Source organism: Xylocopa sonorina, chromosome 1 (genome assembly GCF_050948175.1).
Source record: "Xylocopa sonorina isolate GNS202 chromosome 1, iyXylSono1_principal, whole genome shotgun sequence".
NCBI lineage: Eukaryota > Metazoa > Arthropoda > Insecta > Hymenoptera > Apidae > Xylocopa > Xylocopa sonorina.
Genome location: NC_135193.1, coordinates 20,801,388 through 20,824,996, shown reverse-complemented (window position 1 = coordinate 20,824,996; position 23,609 = coordinate 20,801,388). Strand labels below are relative to the sequence as shown.

The following is a 23,609-nucleotide window of genomic DNA, read 5'->3' as shown; positions in this document are numbered from 1 at the left end:
GAAGCGTTGGAAGAGATCTCTGTCCGTCTGATCGCACCCAAGATGGTGTACACGGAAGCGACGATACGCGTGTAATGAGTACGATGGCCAATAGACGAAAATTCGATGTTAGGGGAGGATTTTCCCAAGGGAGAACTGGAATATACGAGAAGCGTGGCGATTTCGAAATCGTTTGCAGGCAGAGAAAGAAGAGAGAGACGCCATTACGGAGAAAGAGAGAGGATGGGTCCTCGCGTGGTCAAGCGGAACCGATGACCCGGATTTCCGGCAGCGACGATCTCCCCCTCGATTCGCTCAGTATTTTTATTTCCTCTCGCGCAAAGTCGAAAAATCGAAGTAAACCGAGTCTCCTGCTCGAACAGAGTTGTCCCACGACATCGGAAGCTTTTATCTATGTTTGCAGACGTTACGTACATGTTTCATCCGAACGATTTTAAAGCTCGTTAACTTTTAACTCGCGCTCCACTCGATTGCGTTCGAAAGCTTAAGCGTTTCCGCGAAACGAGGATTAGCAGAGACGACAAGCATTCCCGAAGTTAAATCGGGATTTCAAGGAGGATCGTCGAACGCGCACACGCAAGGCGAATCGAAGATATCATTCCACTTCGACGTTCCTATTTTCGCTTGCAAAGCCTCGCGGTAAATTCGTTTCCCGATCGAATTACGTGATATTGTTCTTAGAGAGAACAGATCGCTGTTTCCCTGGCTTCATTAACGATTCTTACCTTCAACTCACCGCGCGGAAGAGCGTGGAAAGTCCTTCCGGAAACCTGTCTCATCCTTCGCGAGAGAAACTGCTTTTGTTCTTAAACATGGCTACCGTTGCATGCGGCCCCCTTCCCCCGCGTGTTTATTCGCCAAATTAGAAAGCTTCCAGGAAAACTTTAGTCTGGCATTGAATCACGTCCGCGAATTCTCGACACGGTAGGATCTTTCGTGTTGAATTCGCTGAGAACCCGCCAGGGAGCGCACCGTTGGAACTCAAATTATACAGAAACCAAAACTTCTTACCGTGTATATATATATATACATCATTCGTTTTCGGCGAAAAGGCAGTTCGAGGGTAGCGTCGAGTGCCGCCCACAAAGCAGATCACGGGACTCGCGCACAGTTATTAATTAAACGAACCCCCGACGTGGCCTCCGCGTCGCATTAATTCGCTCTCGGCCCCTCGCGTTCGAGGGCCTCTAATTACGCGGCTGCGAGAGTCGAGAAGTAGAAAAAAAAAAAGGAAGAAAAACAGAAAAAGAGGGGAGGAGAAAAAGGAAGAAAGACGATGGTGAAAATGGAGGAACGCGAATCAAAGAGAAATCATGCGAAAACGAGGGTAGAGGTTCCAACGGGGGCTCTCTTTCCTTCTCGTCTGTCTGCAAACGATATAGCGGCCGGGGTTCGAGAGCGCGCGATTCCTCGCAACCCTGGCCAATTACGTGAAACGCTGTATATTCGAGAGCGTACCGCAGGAACCACCGAGGCTTCGCCTCCGTTTTATTTCACTTCCATTATGGAAAGCTCCCGGGGTGATTAATGCGTTAAGAGCGTGAAGAAGTTTAAAAGCGAGACCGAGATGAAATTAAGCCAACGGTGAGAGAGAACGTCGCGTGATCGACGAGGCCAGCCAAAATTCGCAGGTATACATATGTATGTATTAAAAAGAAAAAATGAAAAAAGAGAAAAAGTATTTAGTGTATGTATACATACGATATAGATATTTTAATAAGAGAATCGTTCAAAGAGATTTAATATATATATACATACATATATATGTATAAACATATAGATATATATATATATATATAGTAGGACGTATATATACCGACACTCAATAGCAAAGCGTTGAAGTGATAAACCGTAAATGAGATCCGGAACGTTACCAAGTTCTCGCGACTCGTCTGCTGGCCGAACGATCGTCATCGATGCACGAGAAGATCGAACCACCTGGATCGCAAGGGACGACGCGACTGACCAAAAAAAAAAGAAGAAAAAAACGGAAAGGAAAAAAAGAAACGAAAAGGAGAAAAAAAAAACGTAAATAAAACTCGTCGATTTCTGTTCTGAACGAGGTGCTTCGTCGCGACCGTGCGTTTCGTCGCCTCGAAACGGTGCGCGCGTGAATATACGTTCTGCTACTAAGTACCTGATTCATCCCCCGATTTGCTTTCAACGAGCAACGGTTAACGAGCGCAAAGAGCCGCGCGCGTTGCTTGCTAAACACAGCCATTACTAACGTGTAACGTTCGATGCTTAACCTCTCGCTCGTTATTACAAACGAACTCGTTCTAATCGTAACACGTTCACCCTCCTCTCCCACCCTTTGAGGAAGGACGCCTCGGCTGTCGCGTCGCGTCGCTTCCCTCGCGATCCTACCGGAACTTCTGAATCAAACTAACGCGATACGGAATTTTATACAAGTATACCTCCTCTTAAAAGTGTCAGGACACTTGTTATTTCTTTATTAATCTCTCGATTATAAATCCTTCTTCTCTCTACTCCATTGAAAGCAACATTTCCTTTGCTTTCTCGAATATTAAACCACTTTTAATTTCGATCTCTTTCGATACCAAGACAGACACACACAGACGAGCGTACATTAATTAAACAAGCGACCTAATACCTTTAACACGCATCCGTAGACCGATACGATCCTTTATCGCGAAGCAACAGAGCCAAATAGAGAAGCGAAGCTGATCGATGAAACGCAATCAAAAGTGCTACGCGTACCTTTGACGATCGGAGCGTCCAGCAGCGGTTATCGGCGAGAATTTATGGAAACGAGCGATCTCTCTTCTTCGTGCATTTATTCCAATTACTCTTCACCCATCGCGAAGCGCGCAAGTCCTTTCGACCCTCGACTAACGCGGACCTGCACCAAAACGAATTCAACCGGCGCATGTTTATGCCACGATTGGTCGTTTGAATCCGTTCGTTTCACTACTGCAGCGCCGTTTTTAACGCGACGGCTGTCTACTCCTGTTCGTTTCGTTTCGCCATCCCTTCACGCCCCTTCCTCCCCCCATCTTCGATCATTTTTTTCCCTCTTCTTTTCTCTTCCCATGGGACGCCGTCGCTGAATGTCCGCCACGTTTGCTCGCAAACGAGTTTGATTTTCCTCGTCAATTCTATCGTCTCTCCCTCCTCTCCTCCCTTCAATACTCTGTTTCGCTTTCGTCTCGATAGGACGTTGCCAGACTCGCGAACACGACGGCTCGCGGACAAGCATTTTTCACTCGTTAGATTTAGAACGTCGCCGATTTAAAGGGGACGCTCGAAGCTGCCCAGTATCCAACGATTCCCCTCGATCGTTTCGTCGAATCGTATTTATCGATCGAACGACTAATCACCCGATTGAAGTACACCGGAAAATACGCGGAGTCCCCTAAGGCAACGAAACGTTCGGCAAATACGACGTAGCCTGCTCGGAATCGGCGAAAAATCTGCTCGCCCGCGGCGCTCGAGCTCCCGTTTAATCGGTCCCGTGCACTTAACTGTTAACGTAGCTATACGTAGAATCGAACGACAACCAGCGGAGAACGCGGTTCGCTATTTAATGGACATTCTGTTTACTCGTGTCTAAGGACACCGTTCCACATGGCCAGCCTCAAATTCTCTCGACACCGACGCGAGTTCAATGCGAACTCGCACCGTTCGACGATCCCCACGCATCGCGCGCGTTACATTCTCGTTCGAGGATGAAATTTCCACCAGTACGCTCTATTGGCGGCGTCGATCGCGAAATTAAACGTCCTCGTCGACGTCGATCCGTTTCCATTTTACTCTCCACCACGTTCGAGATCTGTCGACAGGGACGTCACGCGTTTCGTACTGTGCGTTTCGCGAGGAACACAACCGAAACGGGGAAAGGAAGTGCTTTTCTGAAGATCCGCGCGAAATTAGAACAACTAGAGAAACGTGTTCGATCGTGGGTCGATCGGATCGAGGATACACCTTCGTTAGACGCGCAGGCCAGCCTGTGCATTTCTACGTTTTGTATTTTCTATACACCGGGTAAGTAACGAGGAGGGCGGATTAGTTTCGATTAGGCGTTTAGCGGGGAAGGATTTTAGTTTAGAATCGGCACACGTAGATTACGATCGATCGGTAGGGTTTAGTTGTTGCCGCGGAACAAACGAACCAAACGGTAGATGCAGATCCTTGAGACACATATGAAACAATCGCGGCGAAGACTTTCGGAACGTGTCAATTTAATCAGTTATCGCGTGTTCTTGACCAATTTCCGGTTTCATATTTGCCAGATTCAGTCATATCCAGAACGTTCGATAATTCCGTTCGTATCGTGGCGATGAGCCTTATGCGTTTATTCAAGCGTTCAGTATCGTATATTTAAGGAGACTTCTGTTCATTCTTAACGACAATCATACGAGGATCAATCGTGTGCATTACGACCGACTGATTTACCATTGATCGCTACCACTGATCGACTTTCGTCTCGTCCTCGGTGTTTTTAGCTCGTCGCGGTTTATCGAGGAACAGAAGCACACGGGAACTAGTTGAACTTTTGATTAGCATTTTTACCCGGTAGAAGGGGCTGTGGACTAAGTTCGAGTTAAAAAGTACCAATAAAATTCCAAGTGCCAGTGGTAGCCAGTTCGTTTCTGGTTAGAATTCGGTTCTCGTGCGAATTTATCCGAGGGGCGAAGTATCTGCATCGAGCCACACGAGCGATCCGCCGAATTTAAAAGTAGAGTCAAACGTCATACGCACAGCCAGGACCAGAATTCGTGGAATTCGAGGAAAAAAAACAAAACAAAGTGTGAAAAAGGAACGTTCTCGATCAATGCGAGAACTGTTCGCTCTCTGCAACTTCCTTGGTACGTGCCGGTTTCGGCTCTCGTCCGTTGATTAGTCAACCGTAGACGCGAAACGACCAACGTTCTAGAGAGAACCATCGATTCGGACCAAAAGTGAAAAGAATGAACGGCAACGATGGCGCGAATCTCACTCCGTACGCGTGAATTTTGAAACGGGACGCTTTTCAGCTCGACGCTCTTCCGTTTCAATGGTCCACGCGTGAGGCAGGGGACACGTTCGCCCATAAAATTCCCTCAGAACTCGTCTGAACGCTCATATTTCCTTTCTGAAACCTTTGGAAGATATATCAATCGGGGCTGGCCATGGCTCTTCTGTAAATACCAAACGTACTAAAACGTGACGGGGTTTCTATTCGATTTTATCCCTGAAATGAATGAAAAAAAAAAAGAAGAATATGATTCTATATACTTATACACTTTGTCTCTCGTTCTGTAATACTATACACTGCTAAGTATAATTAGAAAATGTACTCCAATCTATACCTGTATACACGCTCTTCTACTCTTTGATCTATCGTTCTAACGTTGTCTCTACTCACCGCTCTAAACACCGTCTTGCACGACACGCTCGTAAAAAGAGGAAGCAAACGAAATGACGCGTTGGTTGATGAGAAAAAAAAAAAGTAAACCGTACACGTGCGATCATTTCGTCTCGCGTTGCATCCGACCGACACCCTTGCTGAGGAAAGAATAAAAGATAAAAATTAGAAAAAAAAAAGAATAAAAGAAGAGGTTAAAACGAAGGTTTGCATTCTCGAGGAACATTCGACTCCACTTGGTCATTGGTCAACGACGAAGAAAACGGGTTGGAAAGGATGGTTCGCAAGGGTGGTCGGGTGCGCGTCCCCTAGAAACATCCCGAGAACTAACGATTAATACTGTAACATAGCGAAACGTTGTAAAATAGTTAGAATAAAGGGATGGCGGTGGAGAACCGCGGGGTGGCACCTTAAATGATGGCGCCACTCGAGCTAACGAACGAACGAGAATCAGACGAAACGGGGAAGATGCACACTTCGAATCTGAGTTTTGTACCGTATAAGCGAAACATACACAAGTTACTGCTCGCCGGTAGAGATTATACACCGTTGTATATATGTATTGTTGCGTTACATTGCCTAAAACAGTTAAACGATAGGTGCGTTAACTACGATCGAGAGAATTAAATGAATCGAACCTTCTTCTTCCTTGCCGCCAGGAGCATATTGTCCGATGATTAGGATGATCGTAGTTTATTATTATGCGTACGAATAGTCCTGTTGTAAATAGAAGATGAAGATTGCTGATTTTACGAGATTTACAAGTGTCGTCGAGGCGAGCTCGCGGAGGCGAGTTCGCTCTATCAAGCCACGAAACGGCGGTTGTTGTTCGTTCCTAGTCGACGTTTACGGTGCGCCATTTTAGTAGGGCGTAGAGCACCGTGAGGATCATCCGTTTCTTCTCACCCACACCCCCCAAACGAGTCGTCGAGCGAACCGCCCGTCCGACGCTCGCGTCGATGACACCAGAAGTTCATCGTTTCGTTGACCGTTCCCTCGCAGGTCGTACAGAGGCCTCGAATAATTCTCGCTGTTCGATCGATTGCTAATCATAAGATCCACACTGGACGAAAGGTCCCGTTAGCGCGTAAGTTATTTCGACTAGAAGTTAAGCCCATAGCGAAACTAAAAGAAATTCGACGAGTTCGATGGAACGTGAAGAGAGCGAAGCAAAGATGAAAAAGAAGAAGAAGAAGAAGAAGAAGAAGGAAAACATAGACGCTGCAGAAACGAGGGAACATCGCCGTGTGCCCTGAAACAGCTTCCACACGGAATTTCCACTGTTCCTCACCCTCCCTATCTTCGTCGTCCCTTTAATCCCAATTTTTCTAGTATCTCGCCCATCTAGCCGAAGGCGATCGATCTGCCGCGATGTTAACTTCGAATCGTTGTTGAATCTGTACAAACGATCGCTCTCTTTCTTAATTAGTTTCTCTTTATTTTATTTCTACCTCTTTTTTTTTCGATCGTTCCCCATTTTCTTACCACTTGTTCCCACCAACCCCTTTCTCGTTTCCATCCGAAAGAACCCCCGGTTCCAAGCGTTTCAATACGTCACGCGCGAACATCCATTACCAGCGACGTTTCCGGCATACAACGAAATGCGATTTACGTTTGCGTTGCGCCCGTAAAAGCGGTTCGAGCGGCTCCTATGTCACTCGAATCGGGCGGCTGTGTTTAACTAACCCAGAGGCAGCCTCGCCTCGCCGGGAAGGTCGAAACTTATCGCGTAATCGTGTATTACCGCCGATGTACCTCCCTACGACTCCGTTCCGGGCAATTAACCGACGCGAACCGAACGGATAACGCGATGCAGCCTCATAATCGGCGACGACACGTCACGATGATTCGACGCGAAATTTCGACAGCGAAGCGTGCCACCGACGAATTTCGAAACTCCCAAGACGGCTGACTTACCGTCAAATCATATCAATTTAATTCATTCACGAGCCGCGAGGCCATCGACGACTCCTCTTCGATTAAAACCATTCCAGCTCGGTTGTGCTAACAATCTTACGAAATCGTTTTGTAAAAGCATCGCGTACCCTCTCGTCGAGAAGCACGAAGAACAGCAGGTGCCGTCTCGATCATTTTGAATGGTACGGGTATGTAACAGATGTACACGGAGAAACATTTTGTATATTGAGAGAGAGAGACTCGTCTTAAGATACGTTCGCGAGGTATACGGTCGGGTCGACGAGTACGGAGGGAGGAACGCGGCGTCCCATTATGCGAAAGTAACGATCTTTCGGTCCCGTTCTTCAGCCCACGAGGAACGATCGACCTTTATCCTCCGTCTTCTGTGTATCGTTCCAATTGTACAGTGAAGAGAGAGCAAAGAGATCGTTGTAAGACGTTAAGCCGTTTTATGCCTACGCTCATTATTATTGGCATTATTATACTGTCGATTCGCCGCTCGTCGTTCGGGGGTTGTTCGAGCGACTTCCTTAAGACGGCCTCGCGAACGACGAACGGGCGAGCAACGTGTTAATTGTTGATGTACGATCTCGTTGAGAACCCCTCGATGGAAACCCAGATGCGAACGGAGATGGGAGCTGATGTTGCGAGAACGAAGAATCAAAATGTTGAGAGAGAGTGGGAGAGAAAGGAAGCGATGGAAACCGCTTGCCCTCGCTGCAACGAGACGATCCGAGTGCTCCTTTTAAGAATAGACGAAAAATACCCGTTGTCGAGGGGAACACACGTAGCGTCGCGCGAGTCGATACATTTTCAGAGGCAGAGAAATATTTTAGAGTAACAGAGACATTCCTTCCTACACGCCACCACCACCGCCACCACCCCCGTTGGCCGATGCTCGTTGCTCGATCGCAAGCGGGTCTCCCGCCATGTCGGGACACAACATCACGCGAACGACTAAGAATCAATTATGTTGTAATTGAGTCGAAAGTGCAAAATATACAGACATTAAATGTTATTTACACCAGCGAGTAGTTCATTTCGATACGATCGCCCCGAATCAACCCTGCGACCCTTGGCTGAGCTTAATTACTCCTCGGGACCGGATAGCCGCATCTGTCGTTCACCGTTTAATCAAGTCCGCGGTGGATCGTCGGAAAGTTTCAGCACGGACTCTGACTAAGTGAACGCCAACCCCTCCGACTATCTGAAATCGCTCAGCGACATTTTTAATCTCGTTTCACGAGGCGTGAAAATATGGTTCGCGCTCGCGTTTCAAAGAGACTTTCCAACCAAAAGACACTACCGTAGACGATAGTTGGTTATTTTTCATCGCGGTTCCGACGATCGCGAAGCTGTAATGGATCGCAATAGCTTGCAAACTTAATACCATTCGTTCCCATTTGTCACGACGATCGTGAACATCTACGAAATTCACAGAGGCGCTGATAAAAACGAGAGCGATCGCTCTTTTTAGTCTCAGGCGTGTGTATCCCTTCAGGAGCGTTCTCTGTCTCCCCTTAAAACAAACCGAGGAGAGAGGATCGTTCAGCCGTCTCGACGGCTTCCCTCCCCATTGTCGTGCCCGCGAGGGCTTTAGAAAAGTCCCAGACGGGGTAGAGCCGGGCATGAAAGGGATTAATCGGAAGCGCGACGACCGTCTCCAACCGTTTACACCGCGATTTTACAAATTAACCGGCTGTTGTGCAAACGCGAAAGTACTAATTGTTTTCTGGGACGGCTTGATTGGCATCGAAATGGCCCTATTGTGCCGGCGGGAACAATGGATCGTGCCGTTGAATCGCTCCGCATCATCCTCCCCTCGCCGCCCCTCGATATAATATGTAGACAGGTTTTAGAGGTGTCGACGAAAAGACCGACACGATTCACCTATTATAACCGTGGAACGCTCGATAAATAATAAGGTGGCACGCGTTAGGAATTTCGTCGTTTTATCGTTAAGTAGTTTCCTGTGTCGCGCTAATAACGCGGGAGTTATCTCGGCCAAGTATCACGCTGTTATAAAGCAACTCTTTCCCGTTCCTCGCGAAGCAATAAATTCCATTTCTCCATCGCGATCGATACCCGACCGATTCGATCGGGCAACAGTTGCGCCCAATAACGCGAATGAATCGCGCGATTGCCTCTTTTAATTAGAGCGCCGTTAAGTACCGAGTATCATCTATCGCCGTCCACAAAAGGCGAAGGAAACAGATACGATGTTTTCGCTCGAGACGACCAGATAGAACGCCAATTAACCCCTGACACGAATCCCATCGAATTCGTAACGACTCGCGATCGCGGGCTGTTTTGGTCGTGGTTTTTCTCGCGGACGATAACGCGTCCCTTATCGAAGTACATTTTTTTTCTCAGAGCACGTTCTACAAACAGTCGAGAGGAATCAAGGGAATCGAGGGAGGTTTAATTTGCTTAGAGGAACGTGCTCGCGCGCGAGAGTCATGACGCGCGTACGGACGTACGTGCTCGAATGGAATGCTTTTATTTTGCGCACGAAGATTACGAATTATGCATTTACGCTCTCGAGATAACCTTGTCGACGAATCGCGGTACGAATGTTTTCGTTGAGACTCCTCAGGCTCGATCGCGTCTAATCTAGCAACGAGAATAACAGCAGGTCATTTCCGCTTTGTAACTACAAATTGTGAATAGTAGAATGATTTTACTGTCATCGAAAATTTCGGTGAGATGGAAATTTCGAGGCGAAACAACGTCCGCTCCCTTGAGAAATAACGAGAACGAAATACACCTCCGTTTCGCGGGCGATAGATGCGAAACGAGCGAAAGAAGTCGATTGCCTGGGTCATCGTTATCCGACAACAATATGCAAATTGCAAACGATTGTTCTCTCTCTTCCCGACGTCGAGGCAGAAACCATATCGCGTTGCACGCTATGAACGGGCCAGAGTCGGACGGATCTGTCTCTGAATGGGACACAGAGACGCAGACTTCCGTTGAGAAAGCGTCCCCATTGTTGCTCAAATTGCACCGGACCGTAATTATCCAAGAGCGACGTGTTCGATGCCAGAGACGATCAAACGGGCACCACCGGAAATTGAAAAGGCGGCTCGAGGAAATCCAATTCGGACTGCGCTGAAAATCCTCCACGCAAGGTAATTAGAGGTATGAATTATAACAGCGGCGCTCTCCACCGGTGTATTTGATTGTTTTCCGATGCACGATAACTAGCGAGCACAAAGTCGAATAAATTTCTTGGGGGGTTGAAGCGAAACGTAGCGGAGGGTCGTAAAAGGTTTATGCGATAAGTTAGACGAGGCAATAAGGCATTCCAAGGCGGAGGAGGCAAGGTGAACGCGCGAGAGACCCCTTCGAGCGGGACCAAAAGGGTTAACCGCGAGGATGAGTTATCGCGGGGCGGGGGTTGCATCGTTCGGGGTGGTTTCCGTTGAAATACGATCGACCAACGGTGGCGATACACTTTTTCGAATGCCACGATCGCTATATTTGCCTCTTCGCGCCGCGTTGGTTCGAATAAAACGGTACCCCGCTACGCTTTTGCTCTTTTCTTCTTTTCTACAAATCGCTCGTGGAATTTTAATTAAGCGGGTGTCGATGGAATTAATTACGGCGGTCGTAGGATCCTTTGAAGTACTGGAACGAAGGCGTGTTCGATGGTGCAACGAGAGGAAAATGGGTACTTCAAAGATGCGAAAGGACTCGTCCGGTTTGAGAATTACTCTCGAGTATTAGATTGAATCTCGGTGAATTTCATTTGCGGTGTATAATCGAATAAAGTTCGTTTTAATAACTGGAGGTATCGGTATTTATCATCGATGAGACGATGGTATCTAGTTGGTCGTTTGAACTCGCGTCGGAACTACTTAGGATAGAAGCCAGGACCCGGAATGCCAAAAGACCTTTTCCTTGGCAAGAAACCCAAGATGCCAGGATACCCTGTCACCATGCTACCTTTCGACTAGTTTGCTTAGTGTCTTAGCATCGATAAGTGCTCGACAAGTTTCAGGATAAAAGGATCCACAAGATTTGGAAAATAGTAAATCTAGATATAACTATGCCAGAGAAGCAATTTCGCCCAGTAAACGTCATTCGGGAAACTATTTACTTTTGCCAAATCATCGCTCCTATCTTAAATACGTGGCGCGCACACATTCCTTCGGTTCCAAGTAATCCGTTTCCCTAACAGAGCACACGTTTCGAAATGTACTTCGTTCGCAACACAATCGGTTACCAGATTTTCCTTTTCTTTGCTCAAATAAAATGTTATCGCGATCACGGATTAAAGGAACGTTTCTATTCTCGTGAACATTAAAGTGTAGTGCGATTTCAGCGTTTCGTGGGACAAGGAATAGGCGCGATAAAGATACGAGAATCGCCGTGATAGCGACAGATAAAACGATAACCCGGTTTCTACCAAAAATATATATATATATATATATATAACAGGATCAAATCGCAGATCAAGAGCTCCGTTTTTGACGAAGGTCGACGCCATGGATCAGTTCCGTGGACTTTTCCTGTTCGTCGTGGGATTACTGATCGTGAGCTCAGGCCACTGCGAGTTGATCAACAAACAGTGGTGGGAAACCGCCCTCGTCTATCAAATCTGGCCGCAAGGATTTCAGGACAGCAATGGAGACGGTGTGGGTGATCTACAAGGTATGTTATGAGCTAAAAATGGGGGTCCTTTGTGCGCGATTGTCGTGAGTTTGTCACACACAAATATCGATAACGATGCTAACGCAAAAGTGTTAAGGGTTGCGTTTGATAATAACTGTTTGCTAAGAGTTTTATGATGCTCAATTTGAACGTCAGGATCAAAGTTTAAATGGGTACAGTTGGCCGTGAAATTTCATGATCCCATAAATCCATGTTTAAAGCTAACGAAAGCGTATCGTAAACGTTGAATACGTGAAAAATAGCCTCGCTCGGGGTTACGTTACAGTTGATCTCGTTTATCGCTCGTTGGTCAAGGTACCAACCGAAGTTACTTCAGATTCCCCGTGCGCCATTGATAACATCGATTTGATATATTATCGTGCGATGGGAATCGTTCTTCTAATATATTTTTTCTCGTCGCAATCAACTTGAATGAAAGCAACAACGAATACGAGAGAATATCCTTCGGAATCTCTGATTATGTATTTTCAAATGGGCCCTATCTCTGCACGGTTCCACAACTGCTGATATAAGTTTACCTACAAAGCTCTAATATAAGGACGAATTGTAGCGCACATAAATTATTATGTACCGTATCCAGAACTGCTCGTGTATCCCCAAGACTTTCCAGGCACGATAGTTGGGAGATTGAGATACATACATTCAATCAGCGCGACCCAAATACGACGAAACATATGTCTCGTACATACTTATGTATCCCTTGCGGATTATGGACTTGTAAAGATTCGAGGATCCTGTAGGAACCAACTAGTGGACACTATATATACAGTAACAAACGTTGGTGTGGAAATCTCAACTGAAATTGGAGGTGAAACCACTTGTGGGACCGTACAAGGTAGGACGCCAACCCAAAAGTACGACAAAGTTTCACAAGTAACACGAGCAATCACTCAAAGACCCTTTAGGACCTTTTATAGTATGACAACTGAGTGATTGGAGAAAATTAAGAACATACGACTCACCGACGGATGCAAAGACTGAACGGAATATCTCAGAGGAAGCCAGGATACCTCACAAGACTGATGCTAAAGTTCAGAAGAAGTCCATATTCCGTGTTATGTGACCGTTCGCTGTAACAAAATTGGAATTTATGCAAACGCCAATAAAATAGTAATGGAACTCTACAGTCGATAAGGTCATATACAACGTACCTTGAAGGACTAATGTGACTTATCGACACTGCATTCGACAACATTAGCGCATCGCACCCATCACTTCCGCACGGATAATGGCCTTACTGTCCATATATCCTTCGTACTTCAGACAACTAATTTATACTTTGCCTGTAACATTTATCACATAAAATATTAGAAAAATATGCATGACGTGCAATGTATATTTCAAATATAAATGATAAGCGTAAAAGGAAGATGAACACTTTATAAGGTGGAAAAATATTATCTGAATCCTTTACCTAAACCCTGAACACAATATGTTAGAAATATTTGGATCATATAGTTAATAGTAAAATTTTTAATTCATGACCGATAAAATAAGTACTCAATGCTATATAGGTATAATCAGGCGTCTGGATTATCTTCAAGATCTTGGAATTGATACAATTTGGCTGAACCCAATTTATTCATCACCGTTAATAGACTCTGGATACGATATTTCCAATTACACTAGTGTACACTCTTTGTTTGGCGATCTCCAGCATTTTGATGAACTTGTACAAAAAGCACATGATCGTGGTATGCTTTACTAAATAAAAAAATTTGAACTCAATTGTACCAAACTAGTTGAACTAAAAAGTGAAATGTTTCAGATCTGAAAATCATTTTGGACATAGTGCCGAATCATTCAAGTGACGAACACAAATGGTTTCAATCATCAAGCGAAAATGTTGAACCTTATAACGATTATTACATTTGGGCAAATGGATCTACAGATGAAAATGGCAACAAAATACCACCTAATAACTGGGTGAGTTATATGTAATTATCGAAACATGTCTTAGAAACAACATCTAATTGCTTTTTTGATCTAGATAAGCACCTATAGCAATGAAAAAGGTTCTGCATGGACGTGGCATAATAAAAGGCAGCAATGGTATTATCACAAATTCCACAAATCTCAACCTGATCTCAATCTAAGAAATGAAAATGTATTGCAGGAGTTAAAGGTAGAGTATTTATGTTTCAGCAGCCCGATTGTATTTCAACAAAAAATAGATTATGTATTTATATAGTTGCTTTTGTATTCCAGGATGTATTCAACTTTTGGTTAAAGAGAGGTGTTGACGGATTTCGAATTAATGCAGTTTCTTATCTTTACGAAGATGCAGATTTAAAAGATGAACCTGTCGGAGAAAATGGAGCCTACACATCTGGACAACCAGAGAACACAGCTCTTGTATATACGTTTCGTTCGTACATTGATAATTGGGTAGCAACAAACAATGCTACTTCAAAGTACATACAATCATGTTGCAAGCTTTATGTTATCTTATTTAATTAAGCCTACACTAACGCAATACAACTTATAATTTACAGATTATTAATTGCCGAATCTTATGACTCTGATGAAGTACTGATATCACTTTATGGTAATAGTACGCACAATGGAATTCCACCTTTCAACTTCCGTTTCATTACCTCTGTTCAAAATACAAGTACTGCTGAAAACATTAGAAACGTTTTGGAAGATTGGATTCAGAAACTTCCCAACCGTACAAACACCAATTGGGTGGTAAGAATAGACACCTTGTGATAATCACTTCCTACTGTCTTAACATCTTAGTACCTAAGAGGATATATTTTATACGTGTAATTTTAGCTTTCCAATCACGATAATTCAAGAGCAGCGTCGAGAATCGGATTAAATCGTGTCGATGGCCTTCACATGCTTAGTTTATTGTTACCTGGCCAAGCGTACACTTATTATGGAGAAGAGATAGCGATGTTGGACGGAAAAATATTGTGGAATCAAACAATCGATCCTATGGGTTGCTCAAGAACGAAAGAAACGTATGGAAATTATTCCAGAGACCCTGCAAGAACCCCAATGCAATGGAACTCAAACGTTTCAGCAGGATTTTCAAACAATACACTCACATATCTTCCTGTTCACCAAGATTATGTTGATAGAAATGTTGAGGCACAACAGAATCAAACACAGAGCAATTTAAACACGTATAAAGCGCTCACTGCTCTTAGAAAAAGTAAAGTATTCACTCATGGTGATTATGAGTTTGCCACACTGAATAATAATCGTGTATTTATTTTGAAAAGGTGCGTGCACTACGCAACAGAGCGTTTTGAGTATATACATTCGATAATTACGTGTTTTTATTTTTATTAGATCTTTGAAAAACAATCCTACGTACATTGTCGTTGTCAACTTGGATCTACGACAGGAAAGAGTTAATTTAACGTCGTTGTATTCAGGCTTGGAAGATTCTATGGAGATTATTGTTGCATCCAGTAATGCAGTTCACATTACGTGAGTATATAATAATGTTAGAAAAGAGTCGATTTCAATTACGAATTCGAAGAGATAATTGCATGTAACTTTATTTGTAGATCCAATATTTCGGCAGAAAGTGTTCTACTTACGGCAAACGCTGCACTGGTGTTGAAGGCCAAAGAAAAATCGGACACTTCCGAAGCGTCAACAGTAACGGGAGGGACTGGCGCGACAGAAATAACAACAACAATTCCTGTAACAACCACAACAAAAAAAAGCTCAGCTGCTGGTCCTTCATCGATGATACAGTTAATAACAAGTACCAGTCTTACCGTGATATTATTACACAAATTCTCATCGTTTTTATAAAAACTCTGGACTCTGCGTAATAAAAATTTAAGTTACATAGATTGGAGTAAAGATAATAATAGCAGAAGTTCGAATAAATGTATTTCTATAATAGAATGTAATGCATGCTCGATCCATTCCGCTTTACATGCGTTAAGTATGCGCTATAGATAGGAGCAAGAGATGGCGAAAAACATGTATAGATGGACAAATACTCGCGCTGTTTAAATACGTTTATAAAACAACGAGTGTGTTGAATGATTCATATTAATAAGCTAAGCGATGCGATTCGAGGTGCCGGTACATGTCGTTCAGAAGCCAGCTGCATTTACGATAAAATCACGAACAGAAACGGTATATTCCGGTCCGTACAGCAAAGTAAAAGCGATACGAGTTTATCGTCGACTGTTTGGAATACCAATAAAAGTGAAATAAATTGAAGTGGAAGAAAGTCTCGATTTATCGTTTCAGTTTATCATAACGGTTTATATTCATAGTTAACGAGCATAAATTACCATGGTTTGTTAAATTCACGGCCAGGGATCGTGTTCGACAGTGTATTTAAAATATCGCCTTCTAAATATATCGGCACGTATCTTGACCAGTCTCGTTTCTTTCACTATGGTACGTGGTAAACAGCGATCTGTAAAGACGCAAATATGTACAGCTGATTCAAACGTATCACCCGGCGAGATAAGAGCGAAGGACAAACAAGAATAGGGGCGGCAAAGAAAATTCGCGATTCATTTGATATCTATTCGTGTCAATATTTATCGCGGACAGAAATGTCACGCTCGTCTTTATTATTCGATTTTATAACGGCGATCATTAACGGTGGGTCGAAATCGCGTCTCACTTCTATGGACACAAGCGTTTCCGACGTCTCCGGTGGCAAGCGTTCGCACTGCGAAAAAGACAATGGCGCAAGAAATCTGTTAGCTCGAGACCAGATCGCCGGTGAACATGAAGCGAGAGGCAAGAAGCGTAAAACGATGGACCCGGAAGAGACTGTTCACCTTCTTTGCGACAGGTCGGTCTATGAGGCCGTACGATTCAACGGGTCGAAAGAGAAACGGAAATATGCAGGTTTGACATTCTTCTGTAGAAAAACGGAACAAGTACGCGCGTATTGAAGCAACGACTAGATAAAACCTCGGTTTTAAATTCAACCAATCGTACCTTGCGTGCTCGCGCATCTGCACGCACTGTTTGCACTTCCAAACCGGAAGTTCGATCAAATCAAATGTTCGATTTAAATTCAATCGATCGATGGAATTATTTATACGAAATGCGCATCGTGTATAAACAAAGCTTTCCTTTCAGAATCAGTGAATGATAATTTTAGCTATTATGCGATCGATCCAGTATGTATGAATGTTCGCCTCTGTATATTTTGGTTTTTATGGGTAATATTAATAGCAGTACTTATTATATCCATATTATCTTACTGCTGTTTTACATGGAAAGTGTGCCACGATCCCGAGGAAATAATTAATACGAACACAACAAAGGATACGGTGAGCATTCGTGAAAATTGCAACGGAATTTTCTAACTGTTTAATTAGTAATATATCAAATAATATTCAATTTCACGCTGTTTCAGTAAATTCTCTATGCCTCGGAGTAGTACAAAATACATGTTCTCTATTTGTAATCTGATCTTATTAAATAAGCCTATATCTGAAAGGATGGAATATTTTGTTGTGATATCAGCAAGATATAAGATAATCATTTAATTCCCCGCATACGATGGATAAAACTCCTACTGAACGCAGATGTGGAAAAATGTAGATCGAAATATCCACTGTTTATATCAATTAATATATATAAGTAAGAAGCACGCGTGTATATAATAACTTTCATACTTATTAAGTATATAAATATGAACAAAAATTGTATTTCAAGATGATATCTTATGAAATGATACAGCACGTGTTACGATCTTCAAATAAATAATAAATGTAATTGTTACGGAAAGAGTGCGCGCAAATAACGAAAAACCTTTTGCGCTTTCCTTCCACGCAAGCATTCTATTCGCCGTTGAAACGATTGAATCGTAAGTAGAGCATTTATATCAGTTCTGGGCCATGAAACTACAGAACCCTGTGCAAAGTCACCTTTAATCGGGATTTTTCAATAAATTCTTCTCACTTCTACATCCTTTGATAGAAATCTTAAAATAAACCGTTTTACTCATTCCGATCTCGCATTGGCTAACACTTTTTATATTCATCAAAATATAGATCTGTTGATATAATCATCACACTCATCCATGTAGTATCCCATGTAGATCCTTATTTTAAACAGGAATATTTCTTCAATAAATTATGGACGATATAGCAAGTATTTTTCTGTTTTTATAACAAATTAAAAATTCTGATACTATTTACGTACTTTAGTGTGGGAAAGTACGGTAGCTTTCAGGGACGAAAGTCGCCCCTGATCTTACTTTGTTCCTATACAGCTGTGGTAGTAAAAGTAAATAGGTCCAGGGACAAAAAGGCGAGCAAGAACCAGCCAGACATCTGGATGGGGTAAAACGCATTCGTCCAGTCATTTCGAGTTGGACCGTTTTAAGGGAACGGTAATCTCGGGACCTACGCGAGAGTTGATCGCGAGGGGAAGAACATTTCTGGGTAGAATTTCGTACATTTCCCACTACTTAGATTAATTTGAACGTGTCCTTGAGTTCGTTTGGTTGTTACAATGGAGAGTGGGAGGTTGGATTTAGATAACTTCGAAGCGAACGGGAACGCGAAAGAAACGGCAGTCGTTGCCACGTATAAGCCGTTACCGGACAACGATACTAAGCCAGATAACGAAGAAAACACCGCAATGGGAAAGCCGAACAATGAGAACGACATCGACGATGGAGTCCATGAGAAAATGCTCAATGATGAGAATAAAGTCTCTCCCACGAAAGATGGAACAGAGGTACGCCTTTAGGAATTCTTTCGGACGACACACCTACTATGGACGATCAATAAGATGTACTACTCTCGCATCTAATTTAAAATATCTCCTCATTTTTTTATCATTATTTCTGCTACAATCATTTTTGTTTCGTACAAATGTAGTTTACGTTCATTTCTTCCTATGCCATATTTACCTATCTTACTCGGATCGTCAATTTTCTGTTCAATAATTTAAGTACGAATGACAATCGATATATTGTCGAACGGCCTTTTCATTTTTATTTCCCACAATCTTCCTCAGGCATTTAGAATTTTTATTGTGTTATATCGAGCATGTGCTACTCGAAAGTAAGAATTATTTAATGTTACGTCATCTAAAATCGGAAAGATTTGTCGAGGAATAAATGTTGGGGAAATAATCATGAATCAGTGGGTATTCACGCGAGACGTGTGCACTAAGTGTTCCTTAAATTTTGTTAAATAGGTAAAATTTATTTCTGAAAATGGAGATACCAAAATCGATATTGAATCGGTTAAACAAGCCCTATCTGGAATGGGTAAAGAGGAACTGATGAAATTTGCTAACGATCCATTCTGGATTCGATTAAGATGGTTCTTGTTCATAACTTTTTGGCTAATTTGGCTTGCCATGCTGGCTGGTGCTACAGCTATTGTGGTAATGGCACCAAAATGTACAGCGCCAAAACCCAAGGAATGGTGGGAAAGAAGTCCTATTGTACAATTAGATCCTCTTGAAATGGATGCTCATGACTTAAAGGGTGTGGAACCTTTGTTAGACACTTTGAAGGAACAGAATATAGAAGCAATTTCTCTTGCATCCATAGTTAAAGAAAGCCCAACAGGTACATTGGGATTTTTAGAAATAATTTTCTTTATACAATAATACAAGAATCAAAAATTAATGTATTCCATTTTAAAACAGGTGGAACAGAAGACTTCAAAAATATTAAACCAGAATTAGGAACTATGACCGATTTGGAGACTCTTATAAAAGCGGCAAAAGATCGGGAACAACATATCATTCTAGAATTAGATCCAACTCATACATCTACCGAGCATCCATGGTTTAAGCGTTCCATAGCAAAAGAAGACCCGTTCACTTCTTATTATGTTTGGGCTGATTCGAAGACAAGTTCCGATGGCAGACGTAATCCACCTAATAATTGGGTCAGTTGTAGCTCTTTTACTTGAGGAGCAATGACTTTGAATTTTTTTAATTTTTTGCAATATCAATTATTTTAGTTGAGTGTATATGGTGGATCGGCATGGGAATGGAATGAAGAAAGAGGACAATACTATCTTCATCAGTTCAATCAAACACAGCCCGAGTTAAATTACAATAATCCAGTAGTAGTTACAGAATTCTCTGTAAGTTGTTTCCTTGTTCTTTTCCTTAAATATACATTTCAAGTTTTGAGCATATGTATAAAGTTTCATTTTCCATGTTCAGGACATTTTGAGTCACTGGTTAAAATTAGGAATTAGTGGATTCCGTTTGGCAAATACTCGGTATTTAACTGAAGACCCTAAACTTCATGATGAATTTAGAAGTACCAGTCCCATTGAAGCAGATGATTATGATTCGTTGGTACATGCCTATACAAGAGATCGTCCAGAAAATGCTGCTGTCTTGGCGAAATGGCAAGAAAGAGTTTATAATGAAACAGATAACACAGGGTTAGTTTTAGATAGTAATTGGTAGCATTATAGTATATATATCGTTCGTTTCAAACAAAGTCTATATTAGTCTAAATTGTCCAGGCTCTTTTCGCTTCAAGATGATATTGGGACTGATATTCTACAAGTTTATAATCAGAAGAAAAGATTAATTGATCTTCCACAAAACACTCCAATCCTTAGATTTTTAGATAGCAATTTCAATGCCACGCTTTTACATCGCGGCATTTCCCATTGGCTTAATTTCACTTCTTGGCCTGCTTGGAATGTAAGTAATCAAAGAAATGAAGATTTGTTTCATATCTTAATTCACTGTGTACTGCATTAAAGTATACATATATTACATTTCTGTTATTATTCTAGATGAATAGCAAGAAATATAAGTTAAGAGAAACAATACCTGCAGATATAATAAACAGTTTAACGTTGATGACAATGCTTTTGCCTGGAACTCCAGTGCTCGATTTTAATGATGTTATATCTGCAAAAGATTCTTTTGCAACTTTATCTAAGGCCCGGCAAAGTTTAACATTCCTTCACGGAGAGACAATGCTTAAGACTGTTAATGGATCTGTATTTGTGTACACAAGGTAGTATGATAACATTTTTTCTTCTTTCAATGTTGATATTGCGTTTTTGTTCATACACTAAACATTTCTTCTAACCCTGTGTAAAGTAATGTCAATTAAAAATGTTGCATATGGTATGGAAGTTCACAAAAATTGAATTAAGTAATTTAACTATTCTTGCGTGTTAAAGAAAGTTCATTCTTATTCACAATTGCTATACATTGTCTCGATTATCCTTTGATTGTAACACTTCAATCCCAAATAACCACATACATCTCATACAACTCACACAAATGTACTGTGTAATTTACTAATCAAAGATTAATTTGCCCTGTTCCACGCTTCCTTTTATACAACGCAGGAGCTGGTGAGTCCCTCTTACTAACATACTGCATGAAATCAATTTTATGTAAAAGTAATTTCTAATAACGTATTTGACTAACTGATAGTATTAAAACATTAATCTGATTAGTAGAAAAAGTTCTTGCTTCTTTTTTTTAATAAAGAAGGTATTTAATTACATGAAATATAAATCAATGTCTAGGTTGAAAAGTGGCAATCCTGGTTACTTAGTAGCGTTCCAGTTTGGAGAAGAACCTATTATAGTAGACTTCTCCACGATACCTCAGATTTCAGAAGAAGTTAGTATTGTTGCACATAGTCCTAACTATATACAAGACGACAATACTATAAGGTAAAATATTACTTTGCAATAATTTTGTTTTTTACATGGTTTGTCAAATAACTGAATATGGTAACTATGATAACAGTGGTTTTTAATTAAATTTTTTGTCTCTTACAGAACGAAATTGCCCTCTAATAGGGTTCCCATATCATCCTGGAGCACAGTCATCCTGACGTTTGTTCCAAAAAGTTAAGATATATACAGCTGATTACTTTCAGTCCTGTGCTTATCATACTTAAAGCAATAGCATTTATTATATATAATTATGTATGAGTTTCGTGAACTGTATAATTAAATATGATGCAGTAAAAATGCAGAATTATAATTAACCCACTGATTGTTTAAAAAAAAGAATTTTTATTACACTGTATCAATAATATTTATTCTATATGGAGTTTCGTGGATCTGTAAGTCTTGCTGTAAGAATATAGAATAATGCAGGTAAAGGAACTAAAGCAAGCATTGCCGGGTGTATACCGAAGCCACGGAAAGTTGCTGCAGCTACGAGACCATATCCGAACAAGAGCCAGTGACCTAAAATAATCAGTGCATTCTTCATATCCGATACGCAACTCAATAATAGTGCTTTCATCGACTGAAAAAGATAAATAGGATTTTTTATGTATAACACTCACAGTACTTAAGGAATATTAACACTTAGGAACAATCGCTGAAAAAGCAGTACCTGATTTAATTCAAATGAAAAATGTGTTGCATTAGACAGTACAGATAATATTATAGTTATATATGGGAATGAATAATCTGTAAAAATAAGGGAGTTAAAATATAATATAAATGTATTACTCTCTTATAATAGAAATTACTGTACTCACAAATCAAACCACCACCGACTGCATGTAACACAGCTAAAATAGGATAGAAATAAAGAGCAGCATAAATTGAAAATATTCCACGTTTTGGTGAAAATTTCTTTACTATAATTGGCCTTATTAATAGCATTATTGCTATTCCTAAGGCGTAAAAGACAAACACCATAGTATGCCTAAGGATCGAATAATTACTTAGTTCTTTGTACAGTAAGAAAACCAAATATGATAATAAGTATATGATTACTAACAAAGGATAAACAGCTTCTTGCGTACAATACAAAGTTTCCTCATAATTTGGGCTAGGATTATGCAATAACGTATACCAGTCTGACAGTTTTGTGGCTCTGCATGATTTGATTGTAAAACTACCTACAGGATCGGTCAATTGCAAAGTAATCAGAAATGCGGAAATAACTTCCAATAAAGCAGATAAATGTAGCGCGGTCACTTCTTTAGGTATAGTACGCCTCATGGTTACCATATCGATACAAAACCAGTGTAACAGTAACGCTAATAGTACCATAAACCAAAGATAGAGCCAGTCGTAAAGCATCGGCTCGTCTTCGCAAGGCACGCATATAGAAGAGGCATTTGCTCTAAATCCACGAAGACAAGCACCACAATCGCTCAAATTACCATCAGGCAATATTTCTCTACCACAATATAACCCAGGGCATCGAGTGAATGAATGTAGAGCATTCGACTTTGCTATAGAGCACATGAAGAGACAAGTGGCGGAACGCTGTTTACAAATATTTTTGGTATACAATCCTTTTGTTTAATTTCGAAATTTATGCAAAAATATACGTAATATCTTCGACAACATAGTGCGGATGTTTAGAGGTTACGTGTCAAATACAACGAGTAACACTAAACATAGTATAGCGATATAATCTCGTAATTGATTTATGTCAGCAATTTCAAGGTTTACTATTTTAATAAACAGTTCTACGGACACTTTGGTTTTAAGGTGTAACAGAACGTTTTAGCAAACAGATTTGGAAACTGTTTACGAAGAATGTAACGTCGCCTGACGGTTGTAAATATTATAGATCGGTAATATCACATGTACCGTACACGACATAATGCGTCCTACATAGCGCGTGTGCGATAAAGAGCAAGGGGACGAGAACTGTTTATGTGGAATGAGTTTTACAAAAACAATGAACGTTCCGTACATTTATATATACGCTG

At 41.6% G+C, this 23,609-nt stretch overlaps 4 protein-coding genes across 4 annotated transcripts; 3 read left to right on the top strand and 1 right to left on the bottom strand.

Moving 5' to 3' along the window:
* The first annotated feature begins 11,745 nt into the window (after positions 1-11,745).
* Positions 11,746-15,739, top strand: LOC143428164 (maltase A3). Its single transcript, XM_076902917.1, has 9 exons — positions 11,746-11,941; positions 13,477-13,656; positions 13,731-13,888; positions 13,953-14,087; positions 14,171-14,376; positions 14,458-14,653; positions 14,741-15,195; positions 15,266-15,406; positions 15,487-15,739. Exons 1-9 carry the CDS (start codon positions 11,776-11,778, stop codon positions 15,737-15,739), a joined length of 1,890 nt encoding a protein of 629 aa, XP_076759032.1. The 5' UTR covers positions 11,746-11,775.
* A 430-nt stretch (positions 15,740-16,169) lies between these two features.
* On the top strand, positions 16,170-17,490 carry LOC143423618 (uncharacterized). The gene is made up of 3 exons (XM_076895079.1): positions 16,170-16,804; positions 17,042-17,235; positions 17,322-17,490. The coding sequence occupies exons 1-3, from the start codon at positions 16,504-16,506 to the stop codon at positions 17,322-17,324; spliced, it is 498 nt and encodes a 165-aa protein (XP_076751194.1). The 5' UTR covers positions 16,170-16,503; the 3' UTR covers positions 17,325-17,490.
* Positions 17,491-18,188: 698 nt separating this feature from the next.
* On the top strand, positions 18,189-21,897 carry Cd98hc (CD98 heavy chain). Its single transcript, XM_076907228.1, has 9 exons — positions 18,189-18,652; positions 19,118-19,496; positions 19,577-19,821; positions 19,897-20,022; positions 20,105-20,331; positions 20,416-20,599; positions 20,695-20,921; positions 21,445-21,594; positions 21,703-21,897. Exons 1-9 carry the CDS (start codon positions 18,425-18,427, stop codon positions 21,776-21,778), a joined length of 1,842 nt encoding a protein of 613 aa, XP_076763343.1. The 5' UTR covers positions 18,189-18,424; the 3' UTR covers positions 21,779-21,897.
* A 68-nt stretch (positions 21,898-21,965) lies between these two features.
* On the bottom strand, positions 21,966-23,542 carry LOC143430856 (JNK1/MAPK8-associated membrane protein). The gene is given in 5 exon segments (XM_076907342.1): positions 21,966-21,985; positions 21,988-22,180; positions 22,271-22,347; positions 22,419-22,588; positions 22,664-23,542. Coding segments are annotated over 5 exon segments (933 nt in total). The 5' UTR covers positions 23,137-23,542.
* Between the last annotated feature and the right edge of the window lie 67 nt (positions 23,543-23,609).

Excerpts from the sequence above, each read along its gene's own strand:
- LOC143428164 (XM_076902917.1), top strand. The coding sequence starts at position 11,776 with ATGGATCAGTTCCGTGGACTTTTCCTGTTCGTCGTGGGATTACTGATC. Across the intron at positions 13,889-13,952 it reads AAATACCACCTAATAACTGG|ATAAGCACCTATAGCAATGA; the intron begins GTGAGTTATATG and ends TTTTTGATCTAG. Across the intron at positions 14,377-14,457 it reads ACAAACAATGCTACTTCAAA|ATTATTAATTGCCGAATCTT; the intron begins GTACATACAATC and ends TATAATTTACAG.
- LOC143423618 (XM_076895079.1), top strand. The coding sequence starts at position 16,504 with ATGTCACGCTCGTCTTTATTATTCGATTTTATAACGGCGATCATTAAC. Across the intron at positions 16,805-17,041 it reads AGAGAAACGGAAATATGCAG|AATCAGTGAATGATAATTTT; the intron begins GTTTGACATTCT and ends CTTTCCTTTCAG.
- Cd98hc (XM_076907228.1), top strand. The coding sequence starts at position 18,425 with ATGGAGAGTGGGAGGTTGGATTTAGATAACTTCGAAGCGAACGGGAAC. Across the intron at positions 20,332-20,415 it reads AATGAAACAGATAACACAGG|GCTCTTTTCGCTTCAAGATG; the intron begins GTTAGTTTTAGA and ends TAAATTGTCCAG. Across the intron at positions 20,922-21,444 it reads TCTGTATTTGTGTACACAAG|GTTGAAAAGTGGCAATCCTG; the intron begins GTAGTATGATAA and ends ATCAATGTCTAG.